At 52.4% G+C, this 24,908-nt stretch overlaps 1 protein-coding gene across 1 annotated transcript in view; it reads left to right on the top strand.

Moving 5' to 3' along the window:
- Fgf18 (fibroblast growth factor 18) overlaps positions 1-24,518 on the top strand; it is a 32,158-nt gene extending 7,640 nt beyond the window's left edge. The window contains exons 3-5 of the mRNA XM_057775498.1: positions 6,067-6,247; positions 16,811-16,917; positions 23,927-24,518. Coding sequence (XP_057631481.1) covers positions 6,067-6,247; positions 16,811-16,917; positions 23,927-24,193 — 555 coding nt within the window. The 3' untranslated portion in view covers positions 24,194-24,518. The remainder of the gene's footprint in view (positions 1-6,066; positions 6,248-16,810; positions 16,918-23,926) is intronic.
- Positions 24,519-24,908: the final 390 nt, after the last annotated feature.

Here is a 24,908-nt window from a genome sequence, read left to right as displayed (position 1 = left end):
CCCTTGTGGGCACTGAGCCCTGGAAAAAGAGCTTGTTTGTCATCTCCTGGGCATGCTGACTACCCCTGCCCATGACTTCAGGGAGGTGGAGTGACACAGATGCTGGCAGGGGACGAGAGGAGGGAAAAAGAGCTCAGTCCACACGAGTCCTGTCCCTCACCAGGCTAGCCGCAGGATTGACTACCTGCCCAGTATTGACAATCTGTATGGGGAAGGCTGATGTATGGGGAGAGGGAGGCTGGACCTTGGGCCCAGCCCCCATTCTGCAGTGCCCCACCCATGCTGATGGCTTGGCCCTGCCAATCAATACATTGATAGCCCTGGGAGCTTAATGGACAGGCTGGGGGTGGGGAAAAGGCCCTTTGCGGCCACATTTTCTCTCCAGGCTGCGGTGGGTGCGTTGCATGTTGGGAGAGGCCATAAGCTTGGACTGTTGGGAGCATGGGGCATCAAAGGGGGCTGAGAGGGGGCACTTTAGTCCCCTTTTTAAAAATGAAGCAGTGCCAGTTGGATTAAACTGACGCTTCAAAGCTGAATGTGTTCAGATCTTGCTTGGCTCTGCTGTGTCCTGTGTACCTTGACAAGTCTCTTGTCCTCTCTGTGCCTCCCTGTGTCACAGGGAGCCTAGGGGTAGGGTCCTTTGCACTTGCTCAAGTTCATTGAGGAATGAGCCGACGGCCCCTGGGCGGCGCTTACCGTCTGCCTGGGAATTCAGAGCCACTGTGAGTCACAGTAGTCAGCTCGACTCCAGGCTGCCCTTGAGGAAGCATTTGGAGGGGGCAGGCTATCTTTTGGAGTGGAGAAGGAAGCTGACTTTACTGGAATACATTCTTAGAAGGTCTGAAATCTTGGGTTTGAACCCAGAATTTGAAAGAGCTATAAAAGCCCTAGGCTCCTGGTGCCGCTTGAAGCCCGTGGTTGCCTTCCTTGGGACTAGGGAGGTCCTTCACTCCTGGGCAGGGATGTCTGGAGATGGACATGGATGGCAAGAGGTCTCAAGAATCTGAGGGTAGCTGGGGGACTTCATTTTCCTCTTGCACAGGGGAGTTCAGGTTCCTAGTTCCTCCGTGGTCGGTATCCTCTTCCTTAGCCATGCCATAGGTTCTGATCCGGCTTTGTTCCGGAGTACAGCTGTATCCTTTTACTTGTGTGATGCATGTTCAGATCTGTCAGATGGCTACCCCATGTACGAGCACCAAGATGCTGAGTCTGTAAACCTGAGAGCCTAGACGGCTACTAACTAATACCTAACAGGTGGGTAGCAAATGCAGCACAGATAGGTGGGTCAGAGAATGGTGTGGAATTTTATCATAATCATAACAGCACTGAACTAGACACATCATTGCTCATGTCTGGAATTTTCTGTCTAATGTGTTTGGTTCTTAGTTGGCCAGGTATAGCTGAAACCTAGGATGAGGGGACCCTGGTGGGAGGAAGGTGTGGATGAAGCGGCTGGCTTGAACGCTAGACGCAGGTGAAGTTGTGTTTGACTCTTGAGTCCTCCTCTCACTCTTTCTGTGACTTAGGACACGTGACCTCCCCCAAGCCTTACTTTCCCCAACTTTGACATGGGGATGCTAATCATTCCTGCTTATGACATCACTCTGGTGACTGTGTAAGATAAGTCACTCACAGTGGTGGTGACTTATCATGACTGCTGAGCTGGAGAGCTGGCCCAGCGAGTAAAGAGCTTTCTGTGTGAGTGAGGATCCGAGTTCAAATCCCCAGAGTGCACAAAAGTTGGGCATGGAAGTGCACACCTATAATCTCAGCTCTCCTATGGCGAGACAGGAGGTGGAGTCAGGAGCACCTCCAAAGCTTGTGGGCCAGAGGGCTTGGTGTATACAGCAGAGAACAATAACAGAAAGAGGTCCCGTCTCAAACAAGGGAAGAGACAAGTACTGACATGTTCTTTGACTTCCACACATGCACCTCAGCATACAACCCCGCTCCAAATATGCACACATACTCAGGTGCACACACAGAGATTAAAAACTCCATGGCTGTTCACAAAGCAAGACTTTTAAAAAAATAATGTAATGGCTATTACAGTTACTAATGTAATTTTTTCCCAAGGTAAATGTTTAAAAAATCCCATTTTGCAGACAGGAAAAATGAGGGTAAAGAGCTCAAGTGAATCAGCTGTTGTGGTTGGAGCCAGGTAACCTGCAGGTCGAATGGTACCTGTTATCCTGGTGTCAGAGGCTCATGTAGTGACCTGGATCTTGATGGATGTCTTCAGGAGGTGGCAATGTGCATGGTCTGGGAAGAATGGGGATGCTCCCAGACATGCTTCTCAGAGTCGAGGCTGAAGCCTTCGAGGAAGATGGATGGAGGATGTGTGGCAGGTGTCCCCGTGGTCTCCAGAAGCTGGCAGAATTCTCTTTCATATCGATCAGATTATCACCAGGATGAGGGCAGTAGACGTGGAGTATGGGCAAGGACCGGATATTGTGATTGGGAAGCTGGGGCCTGGCAGGTTTCTGAGCAGGAAGGAGCACCCTTCACTGAACTGAGAGTACTCTAGAGGAAGACAGGATGCAAGCCGAGGCGTGTGGGCTCTGTCTACTGAGCGCCATGTTGACATTCCTAGGCTAAGGCTTTGGGAGAGCCCAGGATGGGAATGAGGTTTGAGCCACTAGGGTCCTTGTTGCTCACGTGCAGCTCCTGGACTGGGGAGCAAATATTTGGAAAAGGAAAGGGCCAGGTTGGGAGTTCTTGGAGTCTTAGGCTGCATGAACAATATCAGTCACCCACTATGGAGAGCCCGCTTTGACCATGGATCACCTGTGAGTGTAGCATTGAGGGAGGTAGGGCCACATTGTCTATGTATTAACTCTTCTTGCTTTCTTGTGTGTCTTACGGCTTTTTGCTCATCCCAACGTTTTTTGACTCCTGATCGTTGTACACCAGGAGGGATATCAGGCTGGCAAATCGCTCTTAGGTACCATAGCCAAGAAAGCTGCCACTCACTCCGCCAGAAAGTGGGGACAGTGACTCTCCCAAGGCAAGCTTGCATTGCATAGCTCTGGGCAGCAATGCAAACTGTACCCATTCCCAGCCCTATGGCTCTTGAGGGACCTCAAGGTCCAACTTGGGAAATGGGGTCTTCCTGGCTCCCTGATATTCCAAAGCTCTGGAGCTGGTGGAGCTAGAACAGGGGTATGTCCCGGGGCTTCTTAGCAAGATGCCTGGAGCAAAGCAATAAAGCAATGTGCGCAGTCCCCCCCCCCCATAGCACAGTATCCCCTGCCTCCCTCTGCCAGGCACTTTGGGTATTTGGATGGGAAGGGAAGGGCTTGCTGCTGGCCTCCAGTCATTTGGCAAACACTGCTGATTGCTTCCTGGGGACAAGCTTGATACCCAGGAATGAGACTGTTTTTCCAAACTCTGGGAACAATAGCATGCCCAGACCCTGCCCTGTGAGGTAATGTTGAGGGAATCTCTAATGCGGGCTTTCTAATGGCAGGTAGAGGGGCTGGTGCCCTGGACCCTCCAGAGGTTTTAATAGGAAGTCTAGGGTATCCAGCCTTTCCAGAAGAGGAGCCCAGTTTTTTGCAGAGGCCACCTGCTACTTCCCTAGGGATCGACCTGGTCAGACTATGACTTAAGTGGTGGAAGCTAGGCAAGATGAATTGTGTCCCCACTGATGGAGGAAGGTTATTGGTTAAATAATAAAGAAATTACCTTGGCCCATTTATAGGCCAGCCCTTAGGTGGGTGGAGTAAACAGACAGGATGCTGGGAGAAAGAAGCCGAGTAAGGAGTCGCCATGATTCTCCCACTCCAGACAGACGCAGGTTAAAATCCTCCCTGGTAAGCCAGCTCGTGGTACTACACAAAATATTAAAAATGGGTTAGATCAATATGTAGGAGCTAGCCAATAAGAGGCTGAAACTAATGGGCCAGGCAGTGATTAAAAGAATACAGTTTCCGTGTAATTATTTTGGGGCATAAGCTAGCCATGTGGGCGGCTGGGTGCTGGGGACGCAGCCCTGCCGCTCGTAACACCCCACATCCTGGGGCAGGGCCACCCAATAGACCTTGCTGACCCTGGGTCACTCTGCTGCTTCTGTCCAGCGGGCCAGGAAAAAAAAATCATTAATAGAAGGACAGCTTCTGGGGTAGGAAACGCCCCTTGGGAACCGGTGATGAGGAGACCGGCTTGACCTCCAGTCCATAGGGTCTCCTGTGAGAGGAGGAGCGGTGGAGGACAGGGATCCTGTGCCTACTTTTGGGGGTGGGGATAGGGCTAAGATGACTCCAGGAATCATTCCAGAAAGGTCAATGGCCCCAAGTGTAGGGTCCTCCCGAAAAATGCCCTCCATGTGTGGGCGTCCATGGGTGGGAGGAGAGGCAGACCCTGGTACTGTGGGAGGGCCGTCATGGCTGGTGGAAACAGAGGGAGGTGCATAGTAGTTGCAGAATGGGCATTGTGAACCTCGATTTCCGCTTAGCTGAACTTCACTCGGAGTCTTGTCAAAAGTTCTGGCGCTTGCTCAGATGTGGAAGTAACTGCCATGTTGCCTTTTGTATTTAGTCTTCATAGCAACCCCCGAGGTGGGTACTGTCTTCATCATGTTCATTGTGAGGAAACCGAGTCACAAGAGATCTCATAGTTAAGGCGATGGCTTGGGCCACTAGGGTCCAGAGAGCTCTAGCACCAGGTGGGTGAGCAATGCTTTTCTGGGACTGGGGTCTTGTGTGCTAGCATTGTGCCAGACTTGGTGGGGTCACAGAACAAACCCCTAATTCTAACCATCACCCCAGCACATCTTGCAGGCAGGACAAATTGTCATCATTCTTGCCCATGCTTCAGGACTTGGTCTGACTTCTAAGATGGGATGGGCTGTCCAGCTAACCAGCAGGTACAGGTGGATGTAACTTAATTCTTAACAGCATGGCAGGACATCATCTGTTCATTCATTGATTCACGCATTTGTTGGAACAAATGCTTGTGTGTCTGTGCTGGGGCTCTTGGGACAGTGGCCCAGGAGAGAGAACGAGAACTCTGGCTTTCAAGGTGCCGTCAGAGCAGACAGATGGAAGCCGAGTAGGTAAACGTTATGTTGAGTTGTGGGTGCCAGGAGGGATCTCGTAGTAGGGAGGCATGGAGAATGGCAGGGGGAGGGTAACCTGAGGAGGCCTGTTTGAGGTGACGTCTGGGCAGAGACCTGAGAGAAATGAATACAGAGAACTGAGAAAGCCGAAGAGCAGGTGCAAAGGACCTGAGTCGGTGTGTGCTAAGTATTAGGAGGGTTTCAGAGACTTTCAAGCTAAGGTGGTAGGACTGGCCCGGAAGGAATAAAAGAGGTGGGGAAGCATGGGTGGGGGCTGCCTGTTGGCCTGGAAGCCCCAGGGAGGACCTCTGACGGTGAGGAAGCCCTGAGGAGTGTGGACAGGGAGGATTCTACGGCAGGGCTGTGTTTGGTAGAGGATGGGTTATCAGCAGGGCACAATTGGACTGGGCTGAGGAGGAGAGGGGTCCATACTGTTTAGGGGAGGAGCTGTATTCTTGAAGATGGATGGGAGCAGAGATTGCGTGTGCAACCTAAGAAGGCTTCCTGGAGGATGTGGCTTGCTGAGAACTAAATGGCAAGAGGGCCACAGCGTTAGCATGGGGTATTTAAATTGGTGACAATTCGGGGCCTGGGACATGGGCCAGTACCGTGGGGTGAGTGTGAGGGTTCCCGTGGAGATCCAGGGGACGTGGCAATGCTGGTTTCTGGCGCAGTGGCGATTGCTTGTGCTGGCCCTTTCCTGCCATGTGTCCCCCCAACTTCTCCCCGAAGCCCTGTGGACATTGGTTCTCTTCGTAGTTGCTCAGGCGCTCCTCGTAGTTTCAGATGCCATTGGGAGAGGGGGCTCTGTACTAAAAGGGGATCGGAGCAGAGCAACCTGCGTGCCAAGGTCACACGTGCTGGCAGGTGGGAAGATCTAGATACCCAGGCCCGATTCTCAGCTTTATTATTTCCCAGCTGCCTCCGTTGCCTTGTCTGTGAAATGGGGCCTGGCCAGAGGTGGGGTGTAGCGGAGAGACTTACCATTGGCTCCTCCCCTTGCGTAGGTGTTGGCGGCCCAGGAGAACGTGGACTTCCGCATCCATGTGGAGAACCAGACGCGGGCTCGCGATGATGTGAGCCGGAAGCAGCTGCGCTTGTACCAGCTCTACAGTAGGACCAGTGGGAAGCACATTCAAGTCTTGGGCCGTAGGATCAGTGCCCGTGGCGAGGACGGGGACAAGTATGGTATGTGTCAGACCCTACCCACACGCCTTGCACACGCTCTTGCCAGCCTTGGAGAGTTCCCATTCAAATACCGGCTCTGTATTGTGCTGGATGCATGGCCTGGGACCTAGTGTTAGCTCTCCCGAGCCTCAGTTTCTCAGTCTATAAAATGGGGGGGGGGCATTAGTGAGCCCTTAAGAAGCTCAATGAATAAATGATTAAAAAGCACCTTCCACGGTGGCTTGGGTGGGAATGCCCAAATGTCACTCACTGTCCATTCCCTGCACCACTGCTCCCGCCTGCCCAGGTTCAGCTTCTGGGAAGGGCGGAAGCTTCTGGTTCTGCTCTCTGGATGCTCTAGTGGGGAAGTCATCTTCATGAGTGCTTCTGTGTGTATGCAAATGTGCATGTGTGTATTCAGCTTGACCCTGTACACCCATAAGACATGGGTACTCACAACACCGTGGGTCACCTGCCCTGTGACCTTCCCTTGGTCCCTGAACAGCTCAGTTCTCCTGGGGGAGGGGCTTCTGAGGGGCACTTGTAGCCTTCCTCTGCTGCAGAAGTCAGAAAAGGAACACTGGGACTTTTTCTCTTTCCTAGCCCCCAGCACATGAAACAGAGCAGACATAACTCCACCTCTTTAGCACTCAGGAGAGAATTCAGCCAAGACAGATGCAGATATTTTATTTGAAGTTGCTAGACAGGGTTTTGTGGTAGTAGTGCATGCCTTTAATCCCAACACTTGGAAGGCAGAGGCAGGTAAATCTCTGAGTTTGAGGCCAGCCTGGTCTACAGAGTGAGTTTTAGGACAGCCAGGGCTACGCAGAGAGACACTGTCTTAGGGAGAAAAGAAACAAAACAAAACCCAAAACCTTCTTTAAAATTGCTAGACAGAAATACCTGGGACTGCCAGGAGGCTTCCTGGTCCTTACCCATCTCTGGGATGCAAGTCCCCAGCCTTCTGTCTCCTTGGGCCCAGGTTCTAGAGGTAGTGGCTGGGGGCAGGGTCTTGCACATGTGCCGAGCCTGCCAGCTTCGCCTTTCTGGGATGGTGCCCTATCGGCCCCTGCCCGTTGCCATCAGGACATGACAACAAGACGAATAATTTCTTGGACCTTTTATCTTGGACACCATTTATTTTCCCACAGCCCCAGGGCAGTACTGACCTCATGGTACGGCCCTGAGTGAGGCAGCTGCACCATACTGGGGGCTGGGCCCGGCTGGGCAGCATGGGCTGGTCCCGGGCCCCAGCACCTCCAGGCCAGCTGCCTCCTCGGCTTCCTGCACAGTCATTCTTCATGGCTCCTCTCCTTTTCTCCTCTTCCTGTTTCATGCCCCTTCCCCTCTTTGTTTTGCTCCATCTCTGTTCCTCACTGTCCTTCCTTGCTCTGACCACAGCTTCCCTCCTTGCAGGTTTCAGGCCTTCTGGTTCCTGTGGGGGGCACCCCCAGATGCTGGGCCGTGCAGGGCAGACCCAGGTGGTAGTTTTCCCTGGGATCCTCTGCCCAGTGCTGCCAGGGAAGGGGCAGCTGGCTGGCCAAGCGGGAGGAGGTGCCCTCCTGGGGTGTCCCCGGAGCTCACTCTGGCCCCTCCAGGCTGGAGAATACAAGGGGAGGGGGGGCAGACCCTGGTTGAGCCATCTGTCCACACCCTGGGAAGGGAGGCAGGGACTGGGGAAGGAGTGGAGCTCAAAGTGGCCCACACTCTCCGCAGAGGCTGGCCCGCTAGCCAGTTCAATTGGGCCACTCTGTGGCCTCCACCGAGCAGAAATGCCTTCTCTGTCCCCATTTCTCAATTGTACGGTGCCCTTAACATGCACGTGGCTCTGAGGGAGGAATCTAGTCAAAATGTCCTCAGTGACCCGTGGGTCGGGGTGTGCTCTGAGCCCACTTCCACTCTGACCAGCACCCGGGTGGGTGGTTCTGACAGAAGCCCACTTTGATTCTAGAACTGGCCTGGCTTGCCACACTCTTCTCTGGCTTCATCCTCTCTCTCAAGGAACATGTTCGCATGATCTTCCAGCCCCCCACCCCCCAAGACCCAGGGCAACGTGGGGCCTTGCGGGCTGTCGCTGTTCCATTTGAATGTCCCATTAGAAACGCAGATGAGGCTGGGAGACCCCATCTGTGAGCCCTGGGAGAGGAAGTGAGACAATGGAGCCCACGGAGGCTTCCAATCTTGATGATCAATACAAATATTATTGGGAGGGTGATTTATGTGACCACGCAGGGCAGCAGGATGGGCCGCCTCTCTGCATCAGGAGCTGCCTCGCTGGGGGAGGGGCAGCGGGGTGCAGGGCACTTCAGAACCTGCTCTGTCTTCTCAGGGCTGGGACCGGACACTAGAGTCTTGTGATATCCACTTGGCTTTCCGGCCTTGTGTCATCTGCTGGACCTGAAGTTCACAGCAGATGTCAAGTGAACACCTAGAATCCTCAGCTTCGGGTCTGTTGTCCAAGGCCTGGCCTCTGTGCTGGGTACAGAGGTCTGTGGACCCTCAGATCTTGCTGCTTCTCCATTCTAGTACTTTCTGGAAGGTGGTTTGAGTCAAGAACAAGGTTCTTTTGGACCAGCCGTGGCTGAGGCTGCAGGCTCCTGTTTTTCTTGTCCCCTAGTCTCTGAGTCTGACCCCACGGTCCATTTTCGGTCCACCGGTCCAAAGTGCCGCTCTATTGCTTAAAGGCTCGTGTCATTTAGAACCCAAGTCCTTGGGTCAACCAGGGCCTGGGATGGTTCTGCTCATGAGACACTCCCATCCCTCCACAGTCTCAGGTGGTATTACTGCTCTTGTCATGGCACCTTGGTTAGGCCAAGCACATTTCATCTAAACACCCAAGATGCTCTCTGTCGACACGTCCCTGAGACCTGCCCCTCACTTCCCTGTCCTCTTATCAGGTCTCACCCCTGCCCTTCCGCTGCTGTGCTTTTCTCTCATGGTCTGGCATCCTGTTCTCTGCTTCCCCACTCTGTCTCTCAGGAGACGCCAGGCTTCTGGGACTGTGCGCTGCCTCATCCCCAGGCCTCAGAGCCAGCCACAGAGAGGTGATCAGCATTGCCTGAATGCAGGGACACATGTAGTGTACATCTAAGACGGGGGACAAGGTAGTCACCCTGGGACAACGGGGCAAAACCTCCTTCCACACTCAGGAGGCACCTGGCCCGGTGCTCAGGCAGACCCTTCTCCCTTTCTCCCATCTGTTTTTGCCTTGAGAATACAAATATGAACAGACATGACTTCCTCTAGAAACTCTCTCATCTAGCATGAGATCTTGGCCTCTCAGCTTAAGCCTCCCACCCTCTGGCCTTGTCCCTAGGGAGCAGCGGCCACCCACGCCTTGTGGATCCCATGTGGGAAGGGCTGTGTTAGCACTACAGCAGGATCCAATATAGTTTCCGATCAATCCAATTGATTTTCTTTTCTTCCCCTCTTCCTTTCTGGTGAGTGTGTGTGGCCTGCAAACCTCCTCAGGGACTTGCAGAGAAAGGGAACTCTGGGCACCTGAGCTTGTGTGTATAACAATAACAGGGTAAGGGCTCCAGACTACAGCCCCACCTCCCCACCCCCCACCTTCAGGGGAAAGGGAGAGCTGACTGCTGACCTCTTGGTGCTTTTGGTGGCAACAGCCTTTCTTTGTGGGAGAATATTGTCTGGGGAGGCCAGTAGCTCTGTGGTGTGGGTATGTGTCAGCCAGTTTCTTATGCACGTGGGTCTGCCTAGCCTCTCCCCCGTGTGTACGTGCATGTGTGTGTGTGTGTGTGTGTGTGTGTATGCGTGTGCCCACAGGGGGAGAGGGTGGGGAGCAACAGGTCCTGGGGCTTTCCCTGGATACAGGGAACTCTAACCCGTCCTGGCTTTGTTCTCTGAATTGCCTCTCACTGAAGCAGGTTCCCAGCTCTCTCTGACTCCATTGCCTCTGTATTCCCTTACCATTTCCCGCCCTTCAAACCCACAGTCTGAAAGTGGAGGTCCTGAGTTGCTTTTGGGAAGGCCAGCTGGGGACCTATGCTTCAGTCTGTCTATTCCTCAGGGCCTTTCTTGCCCTTTGTGGTCCACACTGTGCACCCAAGCTCTGTCCATGCAGCTCAGGTCCGATCCCTGCCTGTCGCAGTGAACTGCAGTCTGTCTTTATGTCTCCACCTTACAGTGTGTCTCTGGGCAGGTGACTCAGCCGCTCTGCTGGCTGCAGGGCCTCCGGCTCCCCATCTGTAAACTACCATCATGGCTCCTGCCTCACAGGGCTGTGAGCCAGTAAGACATTCCATGCTTGGACCCCCAACTCACACATGGGATACACATTACAGGTAGCAGCTGTTGTTATCAGTCTCTCTTTTTTGAGTTCAGGCGGGCCTTGAACTTATGATCTTTCTGCCTCAGCCTTCCAGTCTGGTGTTATGTTTATTCATCTCCAGGCATATCAGAGAAGCAGAGTTGGGGAAAAGACAATGTAAAACTTTAAGGAAGGAGTTTCCATCACCCTTTGCCCCGCCTTCTTAGAGGGTTTGGGAATCCTCCTTCTTTTCTGTCTGTGACCTGAGTCTAGCCCTCCGTGCTCCCATGGGCTTTCCCATTCCCCATGTTGACTCCAGGTGTCCTCTTCAGGGTGACCTGGGGACTCCTCCCATTTCAAGGTTATCCAAAAGTGAAGCTAGGAAAAGGATGAATGCCCCCTGTATTCTGTCCCAGGAAAGCAAGGCCAGAGTGAGGAGCCCAGCTCCCCCAGCCAGGGCTTACTCACCCGGGCAAAAGTCCAAGTGGGGCAAGGTGGAGTGGGCAGGTTAAGACCAAGACTTTGGGGCCAGCCTGCCTGGGTTTGATTTAGCCTCATTATGCATGCTGTTGGAACCCAGTTTCTCCACCTGTGAGATGGGGACAGTGGCAGCTGTGCTGACTCAGAGGATGGATGTCTGCAAGGGTTGAATGAGGTAGTGGCCCTGGCCTGGAACATCAGGAGCCTGACAGAGTGTGAGTGGCTGTCTTTTCCTAAAGGGACCGAAAAGGAGGTGGCCTCAGGGTCTCCTATTCCCGACCCACGTACTTCTATTGTTGCAGGGATTTTCCTTTGTCACCGTGGCTGGGGCTGTGTGGGTCGGAGTCTGAGTTCTAACAAAGCCTGGACAGTGTAAGAAGTCCCAGAAGTAGGGACTGGAGTGATGAAGGACATTGAATCAGAGGCTAATTAGACTTGTCATCACCAGCTCTGCGCTCTGTTACGTGTTGCCTCACTGCCCTGCGTCTTCCCTTAGCTCTTGAATCATGTTAGTCACTGCCGACACACAAGGCTGTCCATGCACTTGCTGTCATTTAATTAGTGGCCACTTACTAGGAGCCAGGCATGGGCCGGAGTGCTACAAAAAAGCCTTGCGAGTAAGGAGAGCTGTCCTGTCTGCGTGGGGCTTACCTCCTGGTGAGGAAGGACACACAGTGAAAACAGTGGCAAATTGTGTTAACTTGCTATTATTATTTTTTTTTTTTAAAATATTTGTTTATTATGTATACAATATTCTGTCTGCGTGTATGCCTGAAGGCCAGTAGAGGGCACCAGACCTCATTACAGATGGTTGTGAGCCATCATGTGGTTGCTGGGAATTGAACTCAGGACCTTTGGAAGAGCAGGCAATGCTCTTAACCTCTGAGCCATCTCTCCAGCCCTTAACTTGCTATTATTATTATTATTATTATTTGTTTTTGGTTTTTTAAATTTTCTTTTGAGACAGGGTTTGTCACAGAGATCCTCCTGCCTCTGCCTCCCTGGTGCTGGGATTAAAGGTGTGGGCCACCATGGCCTGGCAACTTGCTATTATTGTAACAAAATATGGTCAAGTTAAGAAGAAGTAAGGTTTGGAGGCTCAGTCCATGATTGGTTAGCCCCTTGTTTTTGCCTGTGGCAAGTCAGAATGTTGGGGCTTGAATGTGTAGGAGAGGAAGCTTGTCTCCTGATGACTGGGAAGTAGACAGACAGAGGGCAGAAAGAGAGGCAAGAAGGGGCATCTTACCTGACATCCTCCCCTGGACCTCACATCTGAAAGGGCCTAGTAATGCCGGAGCAGGCAACTAAACCTTCCACACATGGGCTTTGGGGGACATTTAAGATTGAAACAATATCAACAGGCAGTTTTAGAGTGCTGGAATAGTGGACTGCAGAGATGGCTCAGCTGTTAAGAGCATGGGCTGCTCTTCCAGAGGACCCGGGTTCAGTCCCCAGCATCCATAAAGGCTGCTCACAACTGTCCGTTGCTCCAGTTCCAGGGGTTCCAACACCATCACATAGACACAAAAACAATGCACAGAAAAAATAAAAAATAAACCGAGCGCTGCAGTGTGGCATGGGAATCGGCGTGTGCCGGGCTGGGGAGGGTGGTGCCAACATCAAACAGTACCGTCAGGGAAGGCAGATGTCTTAGTAACTGTCCTACCTGGTGAAGAGACACACACCATGGCCATGGCAACTCTTATAAATAAAGCATTTAACTGGGGGGGGCTCACTTGCAGTTTCAGATCAGAGGTTTAGTTCATGGTCAGCATGGCAGTAGGCAGGGCAGGTATGGTGCTGGAGAAGTAGTTGAGAGATACATCCTGATCTGAAGGATGGGAAGGAGAGAGAGACAGAGACAGAGAGTCTCTGAGAGACTGGGCCTGGCACAGGCTTTTGAAACCTCAAAGCCCACCCACAGTGACACACTTCCTCCAACCAGGCCACACCCACTCTCACAAGGTCACACCTCTCAATCCTTCTAATCCTTTCAGATAGCACCACTCCCTGGAGACTGTTAATTCAAATGTAGGTGCCTGTGGGGGTCATTCTTAGTCAAACCATAGCATCTCTGAGGAGATGATGTTTGGCCATCTGGGGGATAAGACTCAACCATGGGAAGGCTTGGGCAAAGCAGCCTCCAGGTAGAAGGGTAGCAAGCACAAAGGGCCTGCAGCGGGAGCCAGGTGTGTCCGAGAGATAGCAAGGGAGCCAATGTGCATGGGAGGGCTGGAAGGAGGGACAGCAGGGACCAGATGATGTGGGTCCTACTGGCGAGCTTGGGTTTTCTCTAAGTTGTTTGAGGATCCTGGGAGGTTTTTCAACAGGGAAGAGATATAATTGTTGTGAGTGTGTGTGTGTGTGTGTGTGTGTGTGTGTAGACAGGGGTCAACTTCGTGTCTTCTTTCAATCGCTCTCTATCTTTAATTGTGAGAAACAGTTTCTTACTGAGCCCAGAGGTCACTGATTGGCTGGACTGTCTGGCCTGTGAGCTTTGTGAGTCTCCCCAGTTCTGCTTCCCCAACAGGAGGGTTTGTAGATGCCTAGCTTTCACATGGGTTGCCAGGGATCCAAATTCAGGGCCTCGCGCTGCGTGGCAGGTCCTTTACCGACAGAAGCACCTTCTCAGCCTCATCGATCTTTTTTTTTTTTTTTTAAATTATTATTTTTTTTTAAATATTTATTTATTTATTATGTATACAATATTCTGTCTGTGTGTATGTCTGCAGGTCAGAAGAGGGCACCAGACCTCATTACAGATGGTTGTGAGCCACCATGTGGTTGCCGGGAATTGAACTCAGGACCTTTGGAAGAGCAGGCAATGCTCTTAACCACTGAGCCATCTCTCCAGCCCCCTCATCGATCTTTTTGAAGGACATTTTCAGCTGACGTGTGGAGGGAAGACTAGTGAGGGCCAGAGTGGCTGAGGAAGGCGGCTGTTGAGCTGTACAGGCTGGTGGGGGAGGGGCGGTAAGACCATGTCATTCCCCCAGGCCAGCTGCAGGCCCTGTCCATGGAACTGAGCCAGGGTGAGGGGCCTGCTCCTCAGAGCTGCGTCTTTGGAGCTTGGCTCTCAGAAGCCGGTGGAGGATGAGGAGGACCAGGGAGGCTCTGGAGCAGATCTAGCTTGGGTGGAGTGTCTGTTCTTCTTTCTCTCCTGCCGCTGCCACTGCCGCTGCCGCTGCCGCTGCTGCTGCTGGTCTGTTGCTCCCCAAAGACTTTACATAATTCTGGCCTGACTCCTGCCTCATTATGTCATTCTCTGAGTGGAGTCTAGGTCACTCTACTGCATGCTGTGGTCAGGGTGGGTAGCTCAGACCCTGCCCGGGCTGAATGGGGGTGGTCTGGCCTCTGGAGGGCGGAGTTGAACTGCAGCCCTAACCTCTCTGCCCCAGACCCTTTGGATGTCTGTACCCACCCCCAGGATGCGGTGGGATAGGGTGGGGGATGGCCAGGGTCCTTGTTGCTGAGAGGTGGGGCAATGCAGAGCCAGGCAACCCTGCAGTTAGTCCTCCTGCAGTTAGTCCTCCTGCAGTTAGTCCTCCTGCTGGGCTGTTGCTGGGCACCTCACTCTCCCTGAGCAACGAGGACTAGGACGGCTTACTTCATGTGGATGTGGGGAAGCTTTAACTGTATCCTACGGAAGCGGATCTTGTCCATAGAGGACATATTGGGAAGGGGGTTGAACAGTGTCCTGGGCCCTGTCCCCATTCTTCTTTCATTAATGACAATCTCCCTACTCCCAGTAGAGTCTGCTCTTCTCCTAGATTTGACTCCAGGGTTCCAGAAAGAACTAGAATGAACTGCACTGCCTTGCACCAGGGAGGAAACTGAGGCTCAGACAGGGGTGTGGTGATCTATCTGCTTAGGATTCAGTGCGGATGGCAACAGACCCACGGGTGTTTTCGGATGCCCTGTCTGGTGTGGGATGCCTGTCTGTGCCTGGGGAAGACTGAGCAGGTTCAGAGCGGGGGCAGGGCCTCGGGAAGCAGGCTCCCTTCCACTCTCAGGAAACGTGGGCTTGGCCTCTGGGCGCCCTTTTCTTCCAGGAAAAGTTCAACTTTGCAGCTTTTAGGTTAGTGAGCTTCCCCTCTGGACCTCTAGAACAGGGCTACATGCTACAGGCCTCCCGGGCCCTGTTGAGGGGTCACAATAATTCTCCCCAGTTCACTGTCGAAGACCCTGTGGCCCAGGGCCACACAGAAGTCAAGCAGAGCCGTGTGTGTGTGTGTGTGTGTGTGTGTGTGTGTGTGTGTGAGAGAGAGAGAGAGAGAGAGAGAGAGAGAGAGAGAGAGAGAGAGAGAGAGGGAAGTTCATATTTAGGCATACCAGACCCTTGCCTTCTCCATATACATGCAGCCCCCATTGAAGCTTCTAGAACTTTCTCACTTTGGGAGAACTGAGATACTGAGATTTTCCAGGAAATGGGAGAAGGCTGGGGAGCTACTGTGACTTTCCCTCTGGGACTCCAGTGAGTGGAGAAGAGGAATGAGGGCAAGCAGGGTACATCAAGGCCTTGTTCATATTCCTAACTCAGTGTTTCCTGGGGGTGGGGGAAGGCGGAAAGAAGAATGTGCCCCACCTTGCTCCCAGAATTACAAAATTCTTGTTAGGTCTTTAAATTTTATGTAAATTCTTTTTTTAAGGTGGGAATCATATTTTAATTAGAAGTGGTGTCAAAGGAGGGCTAGATTAATTATAGAAACCCTAAGTTCCAGGTGGTTTCAATTTTCACAGCAGGGCACTAGGGCCTATATTTGTAAATGTTTTTTATTAAAATCATACCTAGTGTATTTTAGGGGCACCGAGGTACACTCCTTGTGGCTCCATAGATACCGTACTCAGGAATTTGGGGCTATGATTATGGAGAAGCGAGTCCCTTGTCACTGAAATGAAACTTTTGTAGCTGAGGGAGGGGCAGGTGCCAGAAGGGCAGGGTCACAGCCAAAGCAAACAGCCGTGGGGGAGGGGAGTGGTGAAGGAGACTAGGTCATGGGGGTTCAAGACCAGGGACGAGTGAGAGTTCCCCCTAAGTCACACTGAATCCTACAGGGGGAAATGTGGACTGGCTAAAGGAACATCACTGGTGCCTTTGTCTGCCAGGAGTTTAGGGGAGCAGTGTGGACCCCTCCATCCTGATGCTGAGGCATGGTTGGGCTCTGGTCCTGCGGGTGGGAGAATTAGGTCCTGACCAAACCTCTATGCTCTTAAACGTAGTTACCCAGCAGTTTTGATGGCCTCAGTTAGTGGAAGGGAGATTCTGAACATAGACTCTTTCCCAGGGGTGTGGCACCTTCACCTCCGTGTCTTCCTGTGTCAAGTGGCCAGGTCAAAGGTGCCAAAACAGCATTAGTAGGGAGCCAGATGTTTGCCCTTGGGGGAAAGGACATCTGACCTAACTTTTGAAGGAAACAGCATGAGGTCCCAAAGGCTTTCTCTCTCTCTCTCTCTCTCTCTCTCTCTCTCTCTCTCTCTCTCTCTCTCTGTGTGTGTGTATGTGTGTGTGTCTTCCTTTAGTTACTTCTCTGGGGTATTCTGTGTGACTGTTGGTCCCACTTTGGAGAATGGAATTGAGGGACTTGTAGGTGTATGAGGAGGACAGGCCACAGACAAAGTCCTCTCAGACTGGATCAGAGGGGAAGTGGCAGCAGATCCCCCCCCCCCAGTCCCAGAGTCAGGGTGTTCTCATGGGAACAACCAGAATCCTCTATGTTTGACTTTGGGAAAGTAAGGGACCAGGGGGAAGGTCAAGGAGCATGTTGCTGGGTCTTTAGATTATACCATTGCCTCTGGTTCAAAAGGTTCTCTTATTCTTGTTCTGCCTTTCGAAGCCCAGCTCCTAGTGGAGACAGATACCTTCGGGAGTCAAGTCCGGATCAAGGGCAAGGAGACTGAGTTCTACCTGTGCATGAACCGAAAAGGCAAGCTCGTGGGGAAGGTGAGTGATGAAACCCTGGGTGCTTGGAGCTACATTCAGCCAGCTCTGGAGACGGGGCAAAGCACAGCCGTGGTCCTGTTAGCCCTACCTGGAATGCAGGTCTGGTGTATATACTGATGAGAGAGATTAGCACCCGACGGCATCTCTTCCCGTGGCCGTGATTTTTGTTTTGGTGCCTGCAAAGCAGTCAGGTTGGGATATTTATGGCTGCCTCTTGGTGCCACGGAGGCCTAGACTCTGCTGGAAAAGGATGCGGAGTTCTGGTTTGTTCTATAGGGAGAACCAGCTCTTGTGCTCCTGGTGTCTGGGAATGGAGAACCTGCAGTCCATGGGCTGTGCCTGCAGGCGTCATCTCAATAATCCTCAGGAGTTGGCAGCAGCAGAAGTCTCCGGAAGCAGTCACTCCTCGGAGCTGGGGCTCTCTGTTCTTTCAGTTCAGGAAGACTTTATTACTTTGGAACAGGCCAGAGAACCGCAAGTGTTGAATGAGCGCACATGCGTGTGGGTCGTGTGAGCCCGCTTGGATACTCCTGGACGGCTACCCTTCATCTCTTCGCTTTCCGTTCACGCGCTTCTTTGTGAGGGTCCTGGGCTTGTTTCTTCCAGAGGCTCAAGAGGAAGATGGCACCCACGGTAGCTCTTTAGTGAAGTCACCTGTCTCTTCTCTGCTCTCTTCAGGGTCTTGCCCTGCTTCTAAGCTGAACTGAGGGTGAAGTCTGTCAGGACTGGTGTCATGGAAGGTGGGCCTCTGCCTAGGAACTAGGTCCTGGGGGGGCCTCTGCTTAGGAACTAGGTCCTGGGGGAAATTGGTTCCATTGTACCTTGTCAGCATGAGGGGAGAAGGATCAGTCTTGTTGAAGTAATATTTGATTTCTTGAGCCTTTAGTTCTTCTTCCCTCTGTCCCCTTATCCCTGGGTCGAGGACCAAGGTTGACCAAGATTGAACACCTGCTGTCTCCCAGGCATTGGGCAAAAAATACTTGCGGATAATTTTGGCAGGTTGGCACCACTACCATTCCCATTTCACAGATGGGAAAGCTGAGGGCTGTCTACATCTCTGGGCACTTGTCCCAAGTCCCATACTAGCCCTAGGCGGGATTCAAAGCTGGGTTGGAAAGGGAAAGATTCCAGCCACACACCCATACCAACCCAAACTGCAAAATAATAGTAATCCGAAGAGCGTTGGGATGCCGAGGAGTGGTTTCAATTAGTGATTCACTTTCCGCCGTCGCAGGCCGGCCGGCGAGGGGGTCCCTCAGCGGCTGGGGCGTCGGGCAGGGGCGGGTGCCGGGTCCCCTGGCCCAGCCTGTCGCGTCTTGGCCGGCAGTTTCCTGCGGCGGCGGCCCAGCCCCGCGTCAGGCGCTTTGTTCTGCTGCCCGCCTGGGCCTCCTCCCAGACCAACCTGCTTTGGGTTTGAGCCTCGGTTTTCCCCTTCGCTCCCTCTGTGCCCAGTGCCTGCGCAGCCGGGTGCTGCCTCCCCGCCTGCCTTCGTTCTTCCCGGCATCCTGACCCCCAGGAGTGCCATCATGGGGTCAAGGAGAATGACAGGCCCCCTCGGGCTGCAGCCCTGCCGCCTCCTGCCGGCTGGCCGCTGAGTCACCGCTTCCACAGGAGCCGGTTCCGATTTCCTGCCCCCTTGCCCTCACTCCCGTCATTAATATTGGTGAGGGTTCAGCTGGCTCAAGGCACAACAGCGAAGCCGGCTGGGTCTCCCTGACTCCACCTCTGCGCCCTCCTAGCCAAACTGCGTCCACCACCCTTTTGGTCCCAGGGGTTTGGTGCCCCCCCCCCCACACTTGTGCTGGGTGGGGTGGGAATCACGCTTTTGGTAGGCTGTCTATGGCATACTCCCTGCTCACTCAGACCCCGTCCTGGAGGGGAGAGTCCCCTCTTTAATGACTGGGTGTGTCTCCCTCCTCCTCACAGTCTCAGTGCTCTCCAGATATTGCTGCCCCAACCTTTATTGCCTTGCTTGGGAAACTTCAGGCCCCAGCCGAACTTCCCCTCCTCCGCTAGACCAGCTTAGGGCTCAGTTGAGCTTCTCCATATTCCTGGAAACCTATGCCCCAGGGTCTCTGAACTGTTCACACCCATTCCTGGAAGTGGATTTAGGGCTCCGTACGTGAGCCTTCCCAGTGCTATCCTTGCTTCATGGACCTGGCTCTTCTTCCTGGCTCACCTTCTGGGTCTCTATTCTTCCCTGCCCCCTTAGTTAGCTCACTGTTCCTCTCACAGCTGTCTATGCCCCCACTCGTTCACCTTGTTCTCCGGTCTTCGTTCTCCTCCAGGGCTGGAGCCCATGCAGTGCCTGAGGGGTACAGGCACAACACAGACACAGGAATTTGCCTCCCGCTTTCTGAGATCACTCAGCCACCTGCAAGAATGATGCCCACCAGGTCAGGGAGCCTGGTGCCCTGACCCACTATATTCTGGCGCACTGATCCTTGGATCCTCATCTGTAAGGGGGACTCATGTAGTCATTTAAGCAGGCAGTGCCCGAGTGTTAGTATCTTCTTCCTTCCCCTTTCAAAGACAGGTTTATTTTACTTTATTATTATTATTATTATTATTATTATTATTATTATTATTATTTTGAGACATGGGCTCTTCCCTCGTGGGCTGTTCTGGAACTCTGGAATTCCCTGTGTAACTAAGGCTGACCATGGACTTCTGATCCCCCTGCCTCTACCTCCTGAGTGCAGAGATTGGAAGCATGCATAACTCCCCCTGATTCATGTGGAGCTGAGAATGCACCCCGAGTTCTGTGCGTGTCAGGCAGGCACTATATGGACGGAACTACACCCCCAGCCAGAAGCCAGGCCTTGGCATCACTTTGGCACCCATGGGACCTCTGGCCTCTGCTGCCTTGGAGTGCCTTTAGCAGGATGCTTTCCCCCTTCCTGTGGCTTATGGGTACCAGCCTTGCACATCTGGCCAGAGCAGGGTCATGCGCTGAACCCTGAAAACAACTGTTTTAGATGCACTAGCCTTGGCTGTACTCATTCCCTCTATTTGTCTAGGAGCCTGCCCGCTCTGGTAGCCTGCTCCTGGCCACCTCTCTGAGCCTACCCACTGGGCCAGAAGGTAGCATAGTTCAGAAAGAATTGCCCAGCATCTCCTATCATGGCCAATCATCACTCCCTCGTCTGCCCCCACCCCGCCTGTCCTTTTGGGAGTAAGACCTCAGAGTCTTTCAGGGCAGGGGATTAAGGCCACTTTGATCCTAAGTCACTGAAAAACTGTTTCAGCAGAAAGGGACCCCCCCCCGCCCCCGCCACCCCAGTAGATCTAAAATCTGTAGTGTTAGGTGAGGTGTGATTGCGTGATGTCATCGGGATTCAGGTCACATAGAAGGACTGTGAGTATCAGTGGAAGTAAGGGGGCAGGAAGTGGGGCTGGAGAAGAAGGAGAAGGGCTGATCTGCACTAACCTCCCAAGGCTCCCAGGTGCTAAGGTTACTCTAAAAGCTAGTGCCTTGCTTGCCTTAGCCAGCAGAGTCCTAAGTTCTGAGGTTTGGCCCAAGCTTTGATTATTTATTTATTTATTTATTTATTTATTTATTTATTCAGCATAAGTGATGTATGGTCACAGAAGGGGTCAGAAACAGAGGCAGTGGTCAAACTCAGGTGCAGCCTGCTGTCGGCCTCTGGGCCTTTCTGGCTGAGCCCATGGTGGAGAACCTATGCTCCTCTTTGGTCCCTACTCGTTCCCAAGAGCCCCTCTGTGCCTGTGGTGTTGACCAGTCCAGAGCCCAGCTTCCCAGCCCTCTGAACATAGTGAACATATACTGAGCATACATGCCTGCTCTGTGCTAAACTATTGCACCCCAACATTTTTCTTCATGGCCATGTTTTACTGTGTCCAATGCGGCTTCATGGGAGGTGAGGAGTTTTGGTGGCCATCACCCGCTCTGCCTCTTCTCTTCTCCGCCATGGACTTCTCCAGGACTAGATGTGAGACAAGAACGCCAGGGGCCATTTTCCAGCGCCATGACCTTGGGCAAGCCCCTTTGCCTCTATTTAGCTGTTTTCCTTTCTCTAGGCAGAGTCAGTCTCAATGACTTAAGAGGGTGAAATGACATAATGGATGTGGGAATGTCTGGCCTGTGGTCAGCGATCAATACATTCTGAATGAATGAGTAGGGACGGCAAGTGGGCCAGGAGAACTCTCAAGCCCTCAGCTTGCTCTGTCTCCTTGACTCTCCTTGAGAGTCCTTCTGGAAGGACATCTGAGAGACACTGCAAGGGGTTTGAAAGTAGATTCTCTTTCAGGCCCTTTCATGTGATAGCCACTCACCCCAATCCATCTTGGTAAGGCTTTCTTTTGTTTGACTATAAACCCCATCTTGGCCTGTGCTCAGCTCCTAGTCAGAAGCAATCCTGGTCTCAGGGAGCTCTTGGACTAAGGAGGAGGCAGGTGGATGCAGAGTACTCCATTGGTGGGTACCCAGGGACTTCCAAAGACGGAGCATGTGGACTAGTAAGATTTTAAGTGCAGATGCTTAGTAGACGTCTAAATTTACTTCAGAGGACTGGGAGGCTGGGCTCTGGGCTGGTTCCAACACCACAGGGCACAGAGGGGCTCTTGGGAATCGGTGGTGGAGCCATGGATGAGCAGATTCTCCACTATGGACTTGCAAGAAAGGCTAAGAGGCTAACGGTAGGCTGCACCTGAGTTTGACCATTGCCTCTTGAGGGAAGGGGAGGCATTGCCTGGAGAGTGAAGCAGCAATCAGGGGATGCTTCCCAGAGGAGGCAATTACAGAGCCGGGCTTTAAAGTACAGAAACAGGACGGTGTTGTCTAGGTGTTGTTCTAGTTGCTGTAACTTCGGTGAAGGTCATGTAGAGAGTTGGATGAGGGGCTTCTAGACCTTTCCATGAGAGACCTAGAGCCAAGAGATCGCTGTCCTCACTGCCTTACATGTGTTTGTCTGCCCCCCTTTACTGTCTTACTATCTTACCCAGGCTGTCCTGGGTATCACATGCATCTTGAGCCTCCCCACTGTCTGTTCTGAAGCCGGCTTGGGAGCAGCATTTCCCAGAGTTTCTCTACCCAGCGTTTCTGCAGAGTTCAGCACTCTGTCTGCAGGGACTAGGCTTGCCCTCCTCTCAAAGGTGAATGTCCCTGGAAGCTTCGGCCAGTTTTCCACTTCAAACAAAAGGCTGGAACCCGCACCTCAGTCTCTACACACAGCCAGACCGCTGGGCTTCCAACTTGGCTGAGCGGCCGTCCAGAACGAGGAGTGGGCCCGGCCTAAATTTGGAGATGTTAGCTGGAAACTTGTGCTGCTAGGTTAGCCCGTCCAAGTTTGCGTTTCCCACTCTCTCCTGTCGAGTGGTGGCTGCTCCAGACGGGGCCGCAAGTTCTTTTGTTCAGAGCGATCCCAGCAGAACCACCTGCCCTTCAGGAACGACCTGGAGAGTCCCGTTGTGTGTCAGACTCATTTACCAGTGTCCTTCCTCTCAGAATGTCATTGTACTCTTTTGTCTGGTGAGGAATCTGAGGTTTGGAGGAAGGACTTGGCCACCCTGAGGTCATAGGATGTGCTAGGGTTCATTTGGCTTTTGGCTCCAAAGTCAGTGCTCTTTGCCCCGCCTATCCAGTCTCTCCAGACTTAGAGACCCCTGGGCCCCCTCATGCAGCCTGTGGAGTCTGGCCACGCTACATCTTATTTTTGGATGGTTTCTAGCTTGCTTCATACCAAGTAGTAAAGTGCGCCGCATCCCACATCGAATGTAGTTTGTGTTGAACTGTGTCGCGGAAGGGTTGACCGGCTGACTCAACGTCAGATTTTGTGCAGATCTGCCAGGACCCATTTCTCCTACAAATGATAGACTAAAACATCAGCTGAGTTAAAGGAAATGAGATATTGTTGGCCCACATGCTAGTGAGGTAATGTGACCTGCAGAAGCAGCTGGGTCCAGAGCCCGAATGTAGTGACCAGGGCTCTGTGGTTTCTTCATTCTCCTGCTTGGCCATGTTTCCTCGGGGCTGGCATCGCTGCCCAGCAGGATTTCCGTTTTATATGGGTAAAATGGCTGCCCTCATTTCAGCCTTACAAATACCTCAAGTTTAAACCCAGATTTTTTTTGGGGGGGGGACTTGGCCGTTGAACCCACACAGTACTCTGATTGGTGGGGCAGGGTCACTTGTCGGGGGGGGGGGCAGCTACGATTTGATTGGTTAGATCTAGGTCTGTTGTTCAAGTAGGGATGAAATGGGACCTACATATATGAGGAAGGAGAGGACCATGGTGTGGGCTTCTGCAAGACAGTGGGACTCAGCTCCCTGTGTGGAAGACTTAGGAAGATGTGAGGGCCTGTAACACAAGTATATTTGCATATAAGGAAGTGGACTCTTTCCTTCCTTCCTTTTTTCTTTTCTTTCTTTTTTTCTCTCTCCATCCCTCCCTCATTCCTTTTCTTTTTCTTTCTTTTCTTTTCTTTTTTTTTTTTTTTGCTTGTTTGCTTTGTTTTTTCAAGACAGTCTCTGTGAAATAGTCCTGGCTGTCCTGGAACTCACTCTGTAGACCATGCTGGCCTCGAACTCATAGAGATCCGCCCACCAGCGTGCCTCTGCCTTCCAACTGCTGGGATTAAAGACAGGCTCCCCCACTGCCTCCACTTTCTTTTCTCTTTGTTTTCTCCTCCAGGCAAAGGCTTCCTGCTGGGCTTTAGTCCCAGCTCCCCAATCTTCTCCTAGGCCCATCTCTAGAATGCTTGTGAAGCCTAGTTTTAAGCAGAGGCCTTCTTGGTATCTGATCACCTACCATGTTCACAAGGCGTGTGTGCTCACACCTGTCTTCAAATCCTTCCCTTGAGATTATACTTGCTGGTTCTGTGAGGCTAGGAGCTGAGTGAAGCCCCTCTAAATATGGGGGGCTAGAGGTGCAATGGGCCCCCATACTCACTACCATCACTGCAGTTGTGTGTAATGTCTATTGTAGCACACTTACCAGGGATCCTTGACTCTCCTTTCTTTGACGCTCCTTCTTTCTCTCTCCTGCAGCCTGATGGTACCAGCAAGGAGTGTGTGTTCATTGAGAAGGTTCTGGAAAACAACTACACAGCCCTGATGTCAGCCAAGTACTCAGGCTGGTACGTGGGCTTCACCAAGAAGGGGAGGCCTCGCAAGGGTCCCAAGACCCGGGAGAACCAGCAAGATGTGCACTTCATGAAGCGTTACCCCAAGGGACAGGCCGAGCTGCAGAAGCCCTTCAAGTATACCACCGTCACCAAGCGTTCCCGGCGGATCCGCCCCACTCACCCCGGCTAGGTCCGGCCACACTCATCCCTAGAGAACTACATCAGAGGAATATTTTTACACGAAAAATAAGGAAGAATCTCTATTTTTGTACATTGTGTTTAAAAGAAGACAAAAACTGAACCTAAAGTCTTGGGGGGGCCGGGGCGATAGGATTCTACCATTGACCTGAACCCCATGACAAAGGACTCACGAAAGGGGACTGCTGTCAACCCACAGGTGCTTGCCTCTCTCTAGGGCGTGACAACTCAAAACTCATCCCCAGAGGAGGACTTGAATGAGAAAACTGACGCAGCGAGAAACCAAAGTCCTTTTCCCCAAAGGTTCTGAAAGCAAACAAACAAACAAACAAACAAACAAAAAAAACAGAAAGAAAAAAAAAGAAAGAAAAAGAAAAGTAGTGCCCCTCTCTCACCTCAGCCCCCCTCCCTCCCCTCTCCCGGCCCTAGACTCCAACAAGAATCGCTCTCTGGTTTGCAGTCATTTATTTATTGTCCACTGCAAGCTGTCCCGCGACACCGCGCAGGGAAGGCGCCCCTGAGAATTCTCCGCGCCTCGACCTTCCGACGACAGACGCCTCGTCCAATCATGGTGGCCTGCCTTGCCCGCAGTTCTGGAGGATGCTGCTATGGACCTTCCGTGACTCACGTGACCTAGTACACCAATGATAAGGGAATATTTTAAAACCAGCTATATTATATATTATATATATAAGCTATTTATTTCA

The sequence above is a fragment of the Chionomys nivalis genome, chromosome 7 (genome assembly GCF_950005125.1).
Source record: "Chionomys nivalis chromosome 7, mChiNiv1.1, whole genome shotgun sequence".
NCBI lineage: Eukaryota > Metazoa > Chordata > Mammalia > Rodentia > Cricetidae > Chionomys > Chionomys nivalis.
Note: the sequence above shows the minus strand (reverse complement) of the source record. Positions and strands in the feature narration are given on the sequence as shown.